The sequence below is a fragment of the Chlamydotis macqueenii genome, chromosome 20, assembly GCF_036417535.1.
Source record: "Chlamydotis macqueenii isolate bChlMac1 chromosome 20, bChlMac1.mat, whole genome shotgun sequence".
Classification (NCBI taxonomy): Eukaryota; Metazoa; Chordata; class Aves; order Otidiformes; family Otididae; genus Chlamydotis; species Chlamydotis macqueenii.
Genome location: NC_141575.1, coordinates 6,965,679 through 6,981,667, shown reverse-complemented (window position 1 = coordinate 6,981,667; position 15,989 = coordinate 6,965,679). Strand labels below are relative to the sequence as shown.

Here is a 15,989-nt window from a genome sequence, read left to right as displayed (position 1 = left end):
TCCAGCGCAGTGCAGCCCCACGTGGGACATCTGCATCCCCATCCCTTTCCCCGTCTGGAGGAGATGTCTGACGGAGAGAGCTGCTGCCAAACGGCAAAAAGAAACCAGGCATCCGGGACGCATCTGAACACGGCATTCCCAGGGAGATGCTTCCCAGCCGCTCCGTGCCCTGTCCCTGGGTCCCACAGCCTCGCTCACCCATCAGAGCTCGTCGCGGGCGCTGGAGCGGAGGTGGCCGGCACCACCCCGTGGGTCCCTCAGGGTCTTCTGCGAGCCAGCCCAGTCGGTCTTCTTGGCATCATCGTCCCAGATGGTGGAGGTCTCGGTGTCACTCAGCCAGTTGCTGTCCCCAGCGTAGTGGGTGGGATAAACCAGGAGGGGGTGAGCCGAAAACACCAGCAAGTCCCGGGGAGCGAAGTGCCGCTTGTAATCCTCGCTGGGGAAAGTGGAGTGGACCCGAGAGGAGAAATTGGGGATGGGACTCATCTCCCCCCACCAGCCTTGGTGGCACGGGGCCGGCGCTGGCACGCGGGGTCTCCAGCACCGCGTCCCACTGGCCCCCAGCCAGGGCTGTCTGGTGCCGTTATCCCAGCGAGCATGGGACTCCCAGCTGCTCCTGGTTCACGTCCAGAGCGCTAATCCGCCCCTCCGTCCACCTCCAGCCTCCCTCGTACACGCCTAATCCCTCTGTTTCGCCACCCTGCTTGCCGGCTTTCCCACCCCCCTCTTCCCTACAACACCCAGCCGCTGGCACTCACCCACCCCTTAAATTACCTCCCCCTCCCCAGACACAGCCTTGCTGCTGCCCCCTACCCGGAAAAAGGGGCAGGGAGGTGCCCTAAGATGGGGCTGAGACCCACAACCGAGGGCAGAGGACCACACCGGGTACAGGGCACTGCTCCCCGCCTTGCCATGGGGCCAAGACCCTCGTGCGGGGCCAGCATCGAGCCCCGGCTCCGTCCTCGCCGTCCCCCCACCCCGCGCTGGCAGAGGGCCATTTTCCAGCGGCCGGCGGCCAGGCAGCGGCCGGTGAGGAATGAGCTCATGCTACAGATGTTTTCTTCCAGCATGAGTAATGCGAGGGGAGGGGGGGCGTGGAACGGGGTGGGACGGTGACGGCGGAGAAGAAACACATGCTCTGTCACCAGCACGGCCACGCTGCTCCGCCAGCGCCCCTCCTGCACCCCCCGCTCCTTACTTGGGGTGCTTGTCGTACATGATGGGCAGGAACTCGTCCACCGGCAGCATTTTGGAGAGGGGCTCGGCGGCCAGCAGCTTCTGCGCCCCGCGGCGGGAGATGGCGTAGGCCAGCGTCCAGTACGAGTAGCCGGCCACCACCAGGTTTCGCACGCCCTCCACGGGCGCCTCGTCCTCCGCGTTCACCTGCTTCCTCCCCAGGTAGCTGCGGGGCGGCCGGCGAGCTGTGAGAGCCAGGCCTGGGGACCCCCACCCCACATCACCCCAGCCCCAGCACCTACATGAGGTCCCAATCCTGCTGCACCCCCTCCAGCTCCTCCATCAGCCGCCGCAGCCGCGCCGGGAAGGCGGCCTCGAAGCGCACGTCGTCCTCGAAGACCACCGACCGCTCCAGCCCCCGGGACACAATCTGCGGGTTGGGGACAAAGGTGCAAACCCATCCCAGTGCTGCACTGGGTCATACCGGGTCCGCTCACCCTGCAGGACAGCCCTCTCCCCAGGTCCTCCAGAGACCTGGTGATGCTCATGGGGTCCCTGCCCCACAGCAGTGGCCCTTAGGGACGCCATGGCCCCGTACCTCCTTCCAGATGTTGTAGTGGCTGAGGAAGCAGCCGACCTCGCCCTTGGTCAGCGTGCGGCCGGAGAAGGGGTCGTAGTACCCGGGGAGCAGGTCCACCCCCAGCACCTTGATGTCGCTGCTGTTGAGGGTGCTGCAAGGCGAGGGGCTACATCGGCGAGGCGTCCCCCACAGCCACCCCCCGTCCCTTCCCCAGGGTGACACTGGGGGGCTCGGCAGAGCGGGGACGCGTCCCCCTGTGGTCACCTCCCGTCCACGGCGTCCACCACCCGCGGGACGATCTCCAGCTCTCGCAGGGATGCCAGCATCCGCTGGCGCCGGTCCGGCCTCCGCACCAGGTTGATGAGGAAGATCTGGAGAGGAAGGGGAGAGCCCCGCCGGGGGGGCATGTTGTCACAGTGCGGGGACAGCCTGCCCGGCCACCGTGGGATGGGGGACAGGGGGCTTGGCCAAAGCCTGTGCCGGGCTTTGCGATGGATGGAGGCAGACAGAGGGTCAGACAGGGGGACATGGTGGGGTCCGTTGGGCACTTACTTCATCAAAGCCCACTTTTGTGAGCGGCTTGGGGAGGAGGGAAATGTGCCTGGAGCGCTGCATGGGGGGACCATCCACTGCGGAGAGAGGGGACACCCCTTCAGCGCAGCCCAGACCCCCCTGGCTTGGAGCTGGGGCCAACAGCCCTGTCCCGGGGACCGACACTGTGTCTCCGTCACCCCTGGGGCAGGGGACGCCGCCGGGACCCCGCCGCCCGCTGGCGCTCACCCATGGCCTCCAGCGTGAGATGCACAAAGTTGGCGCGTTCATCCTCCAGCGTCTGGTGGGCCTTCACGGGGACGTTGATGTAGCCGAAGCGCTGCTGGTTGCACACGTGGACCTCCGCGCCTGCCGGGGGGTACGGGTCAGCACCATGGCCCCCCCCAAGCCCCCTGGTCTCCCAAAGCCCTGGCCCCACTGGCCCTCACCGGCTGCCTGGCAGGAGTAGGCGAAGACGATGATATCGTCGAAGGCCCAGGTGTAGTTGGGATGGGGCGGGTAGAAAGCCAACCGCGCCGTCTCCTCCTTCCGCAGGTCGATCAGGAAGGTGGCGTAGACCATGGGGACAGAGAAGCAGCCCACCCGCTGCCGGTTCTTGGTGGGGAAGTAGTCGGCCGTCCGACGGTAGTACCCCTGCGGTGCATTGGCGTGACGCCTCCGCGGCGGGGTGCTCCTCCACCCCATGCCAGGTGGAGGCCTCCTTCCCTGGGGCTTCCCAGGGCCGTACCTGGGGCGTGATGCCGCACCAGAAGTTGGAGTAGAAGGTCTGCGAGTCCAGCATGGGGGCCACCACCGACTTGTTCTGCGCCATGAGAAACTTGAGGGTCTGGTTGTTGGTCAGGATGCTGTCAGTGTCCATGAACTGGAGGGACGGCACAGGTCCTGGAGCCACGGGAACGCCCGCCTCGGCCCCCACCCCACCAACGCCCCGTGTCCCCTACCAGGATGTAGTCTGCCCGTTGCTCCCGGGCGTAGGTGAGAGCCTCCTGCTTCAGCCTCATCAGGTTTTCGTAGCGTTTGTCGCTCCAGTGCTTGGGCCCCAGCTCGTCGGGGTAGGAGCTGGGCAGGGGGAGGCAGGGGTTAACCCCGCTCGCTGGGAACGCACGAACTCGGTGCACGCTGCTTTGTGCTGGATGGCTGAGTCAGCCCAGCTCGGCCTCGCCAGCTCCTCCTGGCAGCGTCCCCGGCCAGGGAGTGGGGTGCTGCTCCGGGAGCCCCTCACAGCCCATGCCTGCTCCCCCCACAAGTACCCCCCAACCTCACCTGGGCTCCTCCTGCACCTTCCAGGCCACGGAGTGATAGTCCTTCCCCACTGCCCCCAGCCACTCCCGCAGCATCGCTGTGGTGTTGTCCGAGTTGTGGTCCGTCGCGCACCTGGGGCGAGGGGACGTTAACCTCTGCGGGGTCCCTCCGCAGGGGGCAACCCTGGACCCCTCCCCACGCTAGAATCGCTCCCGGAGCCAAGAGGCTGAGCCGGCGATGGGCTCGCCTGGGAACGTAAGGCGTAATTTGAAGGAGCCGAGGCCGCGCTGGCAGGAGGGGGAACACAAAGGGGTGATTTCTTTCCTGGTGCTACCGCCGGCCCGGCTGTCCCACAGCTCTCACCCCCCCGTCCCTGCAGCCTGGCAGCAGCCCTGGCCGTGTCACCCCCATCCCAGCGCCGCGGCTGCCCACCGTGAACAGCATCGGAGCACAGCGGCTTCACCCCCCCCCCTCGCCCATGCACCCCGCTGCACCCCACAGCACCCCGCTGCACCCCACAGCTCTGGCAGCTGGAGAAAAGGCCCCCAGCAGCCCAAATCCCCCTCCCTAAACCTTCCCCTGCCACGCACAGCCGCTGTCCCCAACTGTCCCGCACGACGATGTGCGCGGGGACGCCAGCACAGATGGGGCTGAGCCCCATGTTGCTCTGGCACAACCCCCAAATCCCCACACTCCCCAGAAGCCTCGACCTGTCAAAGAGCCCCGAGCTGCCCCCCCCCCCAGGCACTGGTGTCACGGGGACCCCCTGGGATGCAGGGGATAAGGCAGGACCTGTGCCCCCCCAGCTCCACAGGCTCTTGAAACCCCCTCTTCTGGGGTCTGCGGCAGGTGAAGACAAGGGCCCCCGCTCCCCCACTGCCGGCAGCAGCCCCTCACCCCAGCACAGCCGCCCCTGCCAGGAGCCCCCCACCAGCCCCCACCTCAGCCCCCACAAAAGCAGCTGCAGAAAAGTTTCCGACGAGCTCAGGCGAGACACAGCGGCGGTGGAGGAGCGAGGAAAAGGAAGGACGGGGGGCTCCTCTCCCAGCTATCCCCCCCCCCAGCAGAGTAAAAGGGGGTTTAGGGTCATCTTTGGGGAATGGGGGGGCTGGGGTCAAACCCAGCAGGGAGGGGGAAGGTAGCGCATGTCCCCAAAGACGCAGAATCCCCCAAAGCCCAGCACTCCCCTCCCTCGCCAGCCCCACAGCTTCGGGTGGGGAAAGGGGGGGGGGGTCCTCCCCCCTCGCTGTGGGGAAGCGCCCAGCCCCTCCCGGGTCCCTGCTGGGTCCCACACTCGGGGCAGAGACACCCCTCACCCTTTGGGGCTGTCACCATCAGGGTCCCCGTTCCCCCCGGGGTCCCCAGTCCCCCTCCCCAGGTCCCCAGGATCTCTATTCCCTCCACCCAGGCCCCCAGTACTCCCAGATCATCCCCAGTCCCCCCACTCTGCCCACCTCCCCATTCCCCCCCACACTGTCCTTTGGGCTCTCTCCCATCCCTTGGTTCTCCACTCCCCCCCACAGTCCAAATTACTCCCCCAGCATCCTCACTACCCCCCAATACCCCCATTCCCCCCCCAGCATCCCCACTACCCCCAGTATCCTCATTCCCCCCCCAGCATCCCCACTACCCCCAGTATCCTCATTCCCCCCCCAGCATCCCCATTCCCCCAGGGCTCCCCATTCTTGCCCACAGTCCCCACTACTCCCCAGTATCCCCGTTCCCCCCGGGCTCCCCGTTCCCCCCGGGCTCCCGTGACCCCAGCATCCTGGCCTCCCCAGGGTCTCCGTTCCCCGACAGCCCCCTCCTCCCCCCGGCTTCCTGCTCCTCCCCGTTCCCCCCGGGAGTTCCCGTTCCCTCACCACAGGGCGATGCTTCCCGTGGGATAATCCATGCGCTCCAGGGCTCCCAGGCAGTGGGGCAGCGAGTGCTGCGCGTTACGGGCCAGGAGGGCGAGCACCACCCGCGGGGGGGCCGGCCCGGGCCCGGTACCGGTGCCGGTACCGGTAGCGGTGCCCAGCAGCAGGAGCAGGGCGCAGAGCGGCCCCGCGGAGCCCATGGCGGAGGCGGCGGCGGGCGGGGAAGGGGCGGGCTGAGACCCGCCGAGCTCAGCGCACCCCCCGCCCCCGGCCCAGCCCCGCCGCTGCTGCGAGCCCCGGGGGCGGGTTTGGGTTGGGTTTCTTTAAATAAAGCCGATATCGGTAAACAGCCCCGCACAGCCCACGGCCGGGGGGGCGAGAGGCCGGGGGACACCCCCCGTACCCCTCTCCCCAAGGATGCTCCTGGACATCCCCGTGTGTCCCCGGCCAGCTCGGGGTTGGGTCCCCCGCGGTGCCCGCTGGTGGGGTGGGTGGGTGGGTGGGTGGTGGGCAAGCAGCTGGGTGGGCAAGTGGCCTGGGAGACCTCATGGCTGGGGCAGGGGGGATCACAGCCAAGGGGACTTGTGGCCAGGTGGCTGGTAGCCAGCAGCAGGCTGATGGTCAGGGGAGCTCAGGGCCAGGGGGGCTTATGGCTGAGGTGGGGCTTGTGTCCAGAGTGGGTCATGGCGGGGGGGCTCATGGGCGCTCCCCATCACACACCAGCCCACTCCACCCAGCCACGTCCCACGCAGGCTGCCCCCCACAGCTGACCACCCGCAGCCCCCCAGGCGTGTCTGCGACGTGGCCGAGCCACAGGAGGCCCCGAGGCCTTTGGGACGCTTGGCCAAAACCCCTGGTTAACCACCCGAGCCATAAATAACGGCCGTCAGCTCCCGGAGCAGGCGCAGGCCGGGAGGAGGCCACATCCCGGGGACCCGCAGCTCCCCGCACCACCAGCGGTGCCAGGCACCCCTCGCTGCGCTGGCACCGGAGCCCCGGCGAGGGGCTGGGGGGGCCGTGCGTGGCCAAACCTGCGCCCACCCGCAGCGGGGCGAGGGCCTGGCCGGGGGCTGCTCTCGTGGGCACCCCACGCTCTCCCCTCGCTGGCGGGCAGCCTTTGGGTGGGCTCTGGTGGGGCACAGCGATGGAGTCGGGGAGGGGGTGAACGTTTCCAGCAGCATCTGAAAGAAGCAACAGAGAGAAAGGGGGAGGACATGCCGCAAGCCCTGTGGCAGGCGTAGGGGGAGAAAAACTCTGTTTACAGCCCAAGCGCGGACAAGTATTTCGGGGAAGGGCTCTGTGCCAGCGCGGCCGGGCGCTCCCCAGCGATGCAGAGGAGCTGCGGGAGGGGGCAAGACCCCAGCAACCGGGCACAGCTGGACCCCACGCGTGTCCTGACCCCACGCGTGTCCTGACTGCACGCGTGTCAGGAGCCCACCCGCGTGCGCAGCCCCCTCCCCGGGAGGGCTGGGCGGGGAGCAGCTCCTCTCCCCTCCGCAGGAGCCCCCGACGGCGGCCCCGCGGTTTTGGAGGGTTTAAGCCGGGGGAAGGGCGGCGGAGCGGCAGGGAAGCCCGCGGAGCCCACGGCCGGCGTCGTCCCACGGGGGCACCCACCGCCCGCCCCCGCACCGCCCCCCGCAGCCCGGCCCCGCTCTCGGCCGCTGCTGCCACCTCCCGGCACCGCGGCACAGCGAGCTGCTCGGGGAGCCGGGGCTCCAGGCTCTGCCAGAGCCGGGTGGGATCCCCTCCTTCCATCTGCTCCCTGTGTCCCCACATCCCTGCATCCCTGCCCTCCTTCATCCCCGCGTGCCTTTGCCCCTATATCCCTGCATCCCCACATCCTTCCATCCCTTCCACCCTTATCCCTGCCCTCCTTCATCCCTGCAACCCTTCACCGCTATATCCCTGCATCTTTGCTCTTCTTCATCCCTGATTCCCTATGTCCTCGCATCCATCCATCCCTACTTCCCTGCCCTACATCATCCCTGTGTCCCTTTGCCCCTGCATCCCCACATCCCTGCATCCCTCCCCCCTACATCCCTGAGTCCCCTTGCCCCCACACCCCTGCATCCCTTCCCCTCTTCATCCCTGATTCCCTTCACCCCTATATCCCTGCATCCCTGCTCCTCTTCATCCCTGATTCTCTACATCCCTAAGTCCCTCCATCCCTGCATCCCGAAGTTCCCCCTTCCCTGCAGCCCCTCCTGGGGGTCCCAGACAGCCCTGCCCTGCCCTCAGCACCCGGGCAGGGCAGAGAGGGGTTGCAGTGCCGGACAGAACGGGATTTCGAGTGGCCTGGATCCCACGCAGGGCAGCTCTCAGCCTGCGGACTGGGATGAAACTGCCCAGAGCCCCGACACCCTGCACCCCAGTAGGGCTGGGGGGGCTGACCCTGGATGTGCCCAGTGGTTGTTCCGTGAGCTGGCTGCTGCCAGCAATTTTTTCCCAGCGAAAAATCCCCTGCCCCATGCTCAGCCGCCTCTGTCTCCTGCCCCGGTGACGCAGCACCCCTGGCCCAGCGCAGTTCGGCCACCCACGCACCCAGCGTGTGCCCCGCTGCCGCAGCCCACACCGACACCCCAGCCGTGGGCTCGGGGACTGGGGAGGGAGAGGCAGCCCCGTCCGCAGCTCCGCCACCCGTGGGGCCGGCAGAGGAAGGGGGTCCCTGCCCCCCGACGTGGGGAAACTGAGGCACGCCCCAATGCAACGCACAGCACGCAGATGGGCCGGGGCTGGCAGAGGGATGGAGCATCCTGTGCCGGCTGCCGCAGGGCTCGCTGCAGACCCTCGGAGCCTGCTGTGGGCCAGGGGACACCTCACAAGCACCTTTGACCATGCAATGATTAAAAAAAAACCCACGAGTGAGCTCAGGGAGAAGAAATGGAGGTTACCCAGCCGCTGCGTGGTCCTCAGGGTGACAGCCCACCCAGCTCCTCCGTCCCCACCGGGCTGCCAGCACCGGGCTGTGACAGCCCCCGTGGCTCAGGAGCAGGGCTGGCAGGCGGGTGGCAGGTCTCCACGGAGCCCGGGGTGTCCCCACAGGGCTCAGGGCATCCCCACAGCTCCACGCACCCACGGTGGTACCTGTAACACAGAGCCAACGTCAGACCCAAAAGCATCCCGCCTGGAAAAGCATCCCATCCCCACAGTGCCAGGCAGGGCGCAGTGCTGTGTGGCATTTCCATTGGTATGTTTTCTTTTTTTTTTTTACAGAAAAAAAGTTCATTTTGGACCCAGGGCTGAGGTTTTTGGCCACTTCCCGTCTCTACCCTTTCCTTCAAATTTTCTAGGATTTTCAGTAAAGCCTTTGAGAAGCTCCAGGTTCCTCAAACGTCACCTTTTTCTGCTTTAAAAGGCTCAGGTTTGCTTGCAAGAAAACAAGTATATAAAGAGATGTATCTGTATGTTTATATATAAGTGCAGAGATTCTGTGTGTACGTGCGTGGCCGGGGGTTGGTACAAGTCCCCCGGCCACAAATTTTTTTTTTTTTTTAACTTATTTCACAAGAAAAAGCACCCGTGGGGGCCAGCTGGCTGCCCAGGTCTGTGGTGTCCCTGGGTGCCCCCAAGGTCCCACGCTGTGACGCTGCCCGAGTGCCGCCGCCCCTTCCAGGCCTCCGCCCCGACTCGTCCAGCCTCACAACCTCAGCCCGGTTCCCAGGTGGGGAAACTGAGGCACGGAGCCCGCGCAGCCTCCCTGCGGCTGTGCCCCGAGGCAGCGCCGGTGACCCCGCCACGCTCCCTGCCCTCCAGCCCCTCATCCCGAGCTGTTCCAGCTGTTCCAGCTGTTTTCACCGCACTCCAGCTGTTGGGTAGCTCAGGAGGCCGGCGCTCCCCTCCCAGCTGGGTTTTTCTTCCAGGTCTCTGCTAAACCCATCATATCCGCGGGCGCTGCTCCGCTTTCCTCCTTGGCGAGCTGCTCCCGCAGCAGGCAAAAACAACGGATCTTCCCACCCGGAAAAATCCAGGGGGATTTTGGCCATCCCGGGGGGGGGGTGGATTTTGGCCACCCGGGGGGGGATTTTGGCCCACCCAAGAGATGCTCTGCCAGAGAAGCCGGGGGCCGGTGGGAGCAGCATCCCCATCCTGGCTGGCAGAGGCAGGGAGATCCGTGCCACCCCAAATGGGGCAGGGATGAATCGCTGGCCCCAAGGCCTCCTGTGCCTGGGGGTGTTTCCGGTGGGATGCAAATGTCGTGGAGGGAGAAGCCTCCTGCTGGGAGCCGGGAGCCAAGGGCGTGTGGGATGCCCTGCTCCACCTGCAAGGCACCACCGTGCTTGGAGCCACGTTTGAGCCACACAGGCACGTCCCTCCCAGGTGGCGCAGCCAGCTCGGCCCCAAAATTGTCCCTTTTCCCCCCTGAACTGCGCCTCAGCATCAGCAGCAGCATCCTGAGCCAGCGTTCCCCAGCTCCGGGCATCGAAGGAGACCCTCAGCTCCCTGTCAGGGAGCAGGCAGAGGGATGACTCCCTCAGCAAGGGGAAACTGAGGCAGGAGGCTGAACCCAGGCTGCCCCGTCCTCGCTGGGGTGATGGGGAGCTGCTCCCGGTCCCCCACTCTGTGCCCTCTCGAAGGGACGGCAGCAGAGGGGTACCCTGGTGGGACAGGTTTCCCCCGCGACACACTGACCCATGCGCTCCCGTCCCCTCCATCCCCTCCCTCTCCCCACCAGTGGGGGCTGGCAGTCGGTCCCCATCCCAACCCGGGGCAGCTGCGATGGAAAACAAAGCTGTCCCCTTCGGCACAATACCCTTCTGTCCCCCCCCACCCCAGATGCTGACCACTGGGGTGGGCAGCGGCCGGGCTGGAGGCGTCGAGGGGCCGTGCCAGGCCCCCGCTGGCAGGGGACAATGTTGGCAGTGATGGAGAGTAGGTATTTCAAAAGGTTTTGTTTTCGGGTTGACCCGCCGAGCCGCCGTGACCCCGCAGCCCCCCACCCAGCCCTGCTCCTCCATCCCAATAGAAACCGGCCACATTCCTGACCTCGGGATGGGAGGGGGGGGGAAGTTTCAAACCTCCCCGGGAAGGAGACAATGGGGGTGTCAGGGCCGTGATTTAGGAGGGGGGGGCTCTTTCCATCACAAAGGCGAGACAAAGGCGCTCGGCGCTGGGAAAGGGGCTTCGGCGGCGGCTCAGGAGCGGGGCCGTGGTATTGTGCCTGGCCAGACGGCCTCGGCGACAGGGCAGCCAGGGCCACCAGGTCCCACCGGGTCCCACCAGGTCCCATCGGGTCCCACCAGGTGCCAACAGGTCCCTCTGGGTCCCACCGACCTCTCCATCCCAGCCCCTACCCAGCCCTCCCTGCAGCCACCCCGGGGACCGGTGTCTGGTGGCTCTGTGGGTGTCACTGTCACCCATGGCAGGAGGGGGCGAGTGCCCCATCCCCACGTGGGACAGCTGTGGCACCCCCAGCTCTCCACATCACCCACGCCAGCCGGGGACCACCCTGTCCCTGGGGGCTGTGGGCACCCCACACGTCGGGGCACGGGCCGAGGCCAGGCCCCCCCGACAGCTGTCCCCATCCCGGGGGCACGCGCAGCCCTGGAGCCCCGAGCTCCCCCTCCGTGGGCCCTCCGCGGGTGTTCAGGGCCGGGGTCCCACTCTCCTCTCCCGGGGCCGGACCCAGGGCCAAGGGCCGGGCAAGGGATGAGCAGCTCCTCTGTGCGCAGCTCAAAAGGGGCTTTGTGCACCCCGGGGCCGCCGGCACCCAGCACCACCCGCCACCGCCGGCACGGGCACCGCGCCGCTGCCCACCCTGCCAGCACCTCACGGCCCGAACCTCCCCAAACTCCCCCTTCCCACCTGCCCCCGCCTCCACCCTCCTTCTCCATCCCTGGGGGGGCTCAGCCCCAAACCATGGCAAACCCCCCCCCCAAAAAAAGCCAGGAAGCTGCTTAAGCAGGCGCCCAACTTACGGTGTCCTCCACTGCCGAGCTGAGCCCGCGTCTCCAGCCAGCGTCCCGGTGCCGAAGGGCTCGGAGCCTGCACGGAGAGGGGATTTTTTTTACAGGAGAAATATTTTTCTCCCGGTGCTGGACGGCTGATCCGAAGGAAGAGCTGGAAATAAGTTCACTGGTTTTTCTCTCGCTCCCTCTCCTTGCCCTAATTTTTATTTTCCTGGCAGCCAGCGGGAGGAAGGGAGCTGGCAAGGTGATGCTCTTTTGGGAAGAGGGGAACTGCTGGTGAAAGAGGCATTCACTGCGCCGGGAGCCTGGGAAAGGCGAGAGCCGGGGGGCCGGTGGGAGGGTGGGAGGCCGATTACTGACCGGTGTGCGGAGGCTCCGACCGGTGTGCCGAGGCTCGTGGCCGTGCCGAGGCTGACCGCCATCCCGAGGCTCGTGGCCGTGCCGAGGCTGACCGGCGTGCCGAGGCTCGCGGCCGAGCGGAGGCCGGCAGCAGGTGGAGGGGCGCCGGCGGGATGCACTGGAAAGCCAATGACATCATGTTGTGGGTTGTGTGTTTTTTTTTTCTTTCCAGGATGAAATGTAATTTGCAGACGACTTCCCCGGCCGCCCGCGAGCGCTGGGGCTCTGCGGCGAGCAGCAGGACGGGTCCCCCCAGGACACACAGGCGCCCGCCAAGGGAGCACAGGGCTGGGCCGGGACTTTATTATTTCCCCTTTTTGGGTCAGAAAACTACATTTTAGTTCCTAAACCACAGGCACTGCGATCCCTGGCACGCAGAGGGCAGGTCCGGACGGCAGTCGAGCGGACCACGGCCCGGCACGGCCGGCGCCAGCGCCCCGTCGGGGACCCCCCATCCCCATGGTGGGGCAGGATCCGTCCCTCGGTCGCCCAACCCGGGATGGCTCCTTTCGCCTCTTCCCTCTTAATTTTGTTTAGAAACTTGTCAGGTTGGTACATAAAGGAGGTGGAAAGATCAATCCCGGCTTTTCATCAGTGTGGGAAAAAGTATTTCACTAATCCATATTTATTGGTGTAAGGAGCCGGGGGGGGGGAGGGCGAGAGACCCTAATGGTCAGGAGCAAAGGACAGAAGGGACAGTTTAAGGCTGCCCTTTTCGGAGAGGTCACATGTCACCAAAATCTTTCGGTTGTCTCGGGATTGGTTACATTCTGTTCTCTTTTTTTCTATTGAGGTTGCCAAGCAACTGGCTAAGACCAGCCAAGATATTTTCTTTATTACAAGTGGAGCAGAAAGCAGCAAGGAGGAGAGAGATAAAAAAAAAAAAAAAAAGGGGGGGAGAGAGAAGAGAAGAAGTTTAGACAATTAACATTTATAGGATCACATAACTTCATTAACTCAGACGAGATTTGGGAAAGAGACTTCAAAAAAAAAAAAAAAGGTGGTGGGGGGAGCATTAGGAAATAAAGCGAGTTAAAAGGCCGGCAGGTCCGGGGCTAAAACAATGCGGGAGCAGCGAGGAGCGGCGATGGGGGCTTCCCTCCGATGGTTCCCACTTCCCAAAGAGCTGGCCGGTCCCGGGCAATGGCTTCGACCCAGCACAGAGGCCTTCAGCTATTGCTGATGCTTTTTTTTTTTTTTTTTTTAATGCCGGGTTTCTTTTCGATTTTCAGACTCCTAGGAGCGGGTTTGTTGCTCTCCGCGCTGGCAGGGAGGCAGGGGAGCCCTTCGGAGGAGGCGCTTGGCCATGGCAGGAGCTGGGCATCCCCCGGCCCTGGCCTTGGTGTGGGGCATGGGCTGTGGGGACGTGGCGGTCCCCAAGCCCTGGGACGCCTTCGTGCCTCTGCGGGTGTGCGAAACCTCACGCAGCCCCCGGTCGCAGCCCCCTGCCCCCTTGGTCCCTGCTCAGGGCTGAGGCCTAACCCCAGCCCCGGGCTGGCCCCTGTCCCAGGGGATGTGGGACTGGAGTCACCCCACAGCTCGGTGGGGCTGGGCTGCTCTGAGCATCCTTGGGGCTGCTGGAGTTTCTCTCGCAGCACGAACCCATCCCTCTCCCCATGCAGCGTGGGAGGACACGGGGGGGGGGGATGGGGACAGCCCCCTGCCCCTGCACACCCCCTCAGTGTCCCCCTGGTTCGGCTCAGGGCCCCCAGTGACACCCAGGGCGCTGGCAGGCAGCGATGGGGTGAAGGCAGGGGCCGGCCCCACTCCCTTCCCTGTGGCTGCGGGGACCCCCGGGCAGGTGGGGGCTGGAGAGGGGGGGATCCCCGGGTGGGGAGAGGCCGGCGACCGCCCCGCTCCCCCGGCCGGAGCCCGCAGCTGCCGGCCTGGCAGGTCGGTAATATTCATTAGGGGAAAACAATGAGCGTTATTTATCCCAGCACTTTCCCTGCCGCGGGGGGCCGGGGTGGGGTGCAGGTGACCCCACACCCCACTCGGGGGGACCCGGGCAGTGCCACCCCCGCGGCAGCAGGACCCCCTCTCCCCAAAGGGAGATCCGAGGTGGGGGTGAGGGGGTGGCAAGGGACCCCGGCCCGGCGGCTCGGAGAGATGGGGGGGGGGGGGCGGGGGACACCCCACAATCCCGAGTGGGGCTCAATCCCCCGCAAACAGGCGGCGAACCCCAGAGCCAGGGCTTACCCCGGGGCCCCCGAACAGCGGGTGCGGGGGGTCCGGGCCGGGCCGGGGGCTGGGGTTTGGGAGCTGTGTCTTTAAGAGATGGCTGGCTCCAGGTTGCAGCTGCTGTTTCTGTGCTATAGAGACAGTGGAGATTCATTACTCCTAAAACACAATGGGCATTTATCACCCCGTGGTGTTATTCAAATCCAGTACCAATTGAAGGTCATCCCCATTCTTTTCTCGCCGGCTCTGCAACACATTTATTGTTGTGCCGTTCAACTAAAAGCCCTGCCCGGCCCCGGCGCAGCCCGCAGAGCCCCGGTGTGCGCATCCCTCCCGGGTGGATTTGGGAACCCTCCCGGGTGGATACGGCGTGGAGGAGGAAGATGAGGAGGCAGAGCCGGAGCGGCTCGGTTGGGCTGGCGGGGCCGGCGGCAGGTGCGGCGGTAACCCCCGCCGCCGTGCCCCCCGCCGAACCGCGGGGTCCGCCCGCTCCGCCCACGCGGGACGGACTTTTTCGTGGAAACTCGGGAGCCCCGTGGGCAGCCGGGGCGGCTCGGGCAGAACCGGGGGGGTTCGCCGCTCGCCAGCCCTCAGCCCTCTCCCCCGGGGCTGGACGGGGGGAGACCGGGACCCGTCCGGCCCCCGCGGCCACCGGCACCGGCAGCGGCGAGGGGAAGCGGCGGCAGCGGCCCGGGATTTTCCCTGGCTGGAGAGGGGGGATTTGCTCCCAACTTCGTGGGAGCCGGTCGGTGAGAAGGGGCTGCGGGAGAAGCCTGGATTTCCCCTCTTTTTCTTTTATTTTTAATAACATTTTTTTTCCCCCTCCCAGCTGGGCATTTGTAAATTTCGGCGATTTTTTCAAAGTGCTCGAATTTTGAGGGCGATCCGCTTGGAATCCGTTAATTCTCCGAGGCGGGAGCGGCGGCGGCGCGGGGTCGGGGGGTCTGTGCCCGCAGCCCCGCCGCATCAGCCCCGCCGAGCCCCGACGGCGGCAGCCGGCCCCGCCGCACCGAGCGCCCGCTCCGCCGGGGCTGCGCCGGAGAGCGCGGATGGCCGCTTTTCGTTTTCTAGCTTTTTTTACTTTTTCCTTTTTTCCTTTTATTTCTCTTGATATTGGTTTAATTATTTTTCCCCTCTCTCTTTTTCTTTTTAGAATGGCTGATTTTATTTTATATTTTGGATTTTTTTTTTTTCCGGAGGTGTAGGAAACGAGAGCCGTTAAATCGAAACCGGGATGCCAAGCGCCGCGGCTGCGCTAGAAACTTGTTGGGGCCGGAGAAGCGGCTCCGGGGAGCGGCCGGCTCGGTGCCCGTGTGTCCTTGTTTTCCAGGCTCCAACCGGATTCTCCTTCCCCCCCCTCAACAGCCCCCCCCCCCCCCCTCAAACCCCGGAAGATCCCGCCAGCCCGGGACGGGAATCTCCGCTCCTGATTGTCCAAACGCAATTCTTGTGCGATGGAGCCGTACGAACCAAGAATTGTGTCTGGACATCTGTAGCAGAGATTTCAACTCCACCGGCTGGGCTCCAGGACGGTGCTTCGGGGCGGAGGAAGAAGGACGGACCTTCCCCGGGGCACGGCGAGGTAACCGGCTGCAGCCCGGGGAAGCCTTAGCGAAGATTTCAAGGAAAATAAATTTAAAAATCCGGCGGCGGCTCCGCACCGGGAGGTTCCGTCCTAATGCGTCAAATACCGGCTGGCTCCTCACCGGGACGGGCAGGGACGGCGGGGCCGAGCCGGGGGCTTCGGAGCTTCCCCGGGGGCGGCAGGGAACGCGACGGGCAGGGACCCCGGCCCTGCGGCTCCATCCTGCCTTATCCTTCTGGTACCTTTTTATTTTTTTATTTTCTAATTGCGTTTTAATTTAATTTAATTGATTTCGGCGCGACAGAGACCCCTCCGCACCGGGGCCGAGGTCCCCGCCGAAGCAGTAATCATCCCCGGTGCTCGGGTACCGGGCGGGCTCGGCAGGGAGGAGGGGATGAGGCGGGAGCAGAGCCAGGGGCTGCGGCGGCTCTGGGGCTGCCCCACAGAACCAGGGCGAGGGGCTTTACGGTTGCGCACGCCAAGGGCTGCCAAGGAAACCCAGGAGGAGC

At 65.6% G+C, this 15,989-nt stretch overlaps 1 protein-coding gene and 1 long non-coding RNA gene across 3 annotated transcripts; one reads left to right on the top strand and one right to left on the bottom strand.

Annotated features, from left to right (window-relative positions):
- Positions 1-201: 201 nt before the first annotated feature.
- CERCAM (cerebral endothelial cell adhesion molecule) lies at positions 202-11,385 on the bottom strand. 2 transcript variants are annotated; one of them, XM_086763692.1, is made up of 13 exons: positions 11,325-11,385; positions 8,301-8,493; positions 3,572-3,682; positions 3,250-3,367; positions 3,036-3,170; positions 2,737-2,941; positions 2,537-2,656; positions 2,309-2,385; positions 2,021-2,127; positions 1,775-1,907; positions 1,479-1,606; positions 1,199-1,402; positions 202-436 (listed from the first exon to the last, which is right to left on the bottom strand). In XM_086763692.1, the coding sequence occupies exons 3-13, from the start codon at positions 3,643-3,645 to the stop codon at positions 202-204; spliced, it is 1,536 nt and encodes a 511-aa protein (XP_086619818.1). In that variant the 5' UTR covers positions 3,646-3,682; positions 8,301-8,493; positions 11,325-11,385. The 2 variants fall into 2 exon arrangements, with proteins under 2 accessions (XP_086619818.1, XP_086619817.1); XM_086763691.1 differs by lacking the exons at positions 8,301-8,493; positions 11,325-11,385 and adding an exon at positions 5,413-5,643.
- Positions 11,283-12,292, top strand: LOC147598249 (uncharacterized). Its single transcript, XR_015260712.1, has 2 exons — positions 11,283-11,559; positions 11,887-12,292. It is a non-coding gene; the product is annotated as an uncharacterized LOC147598249 (long non-coding RNA).
- The last annotated feature ends 3,697 nt before the right edge of the window (positions 12,293-15,989 follow it).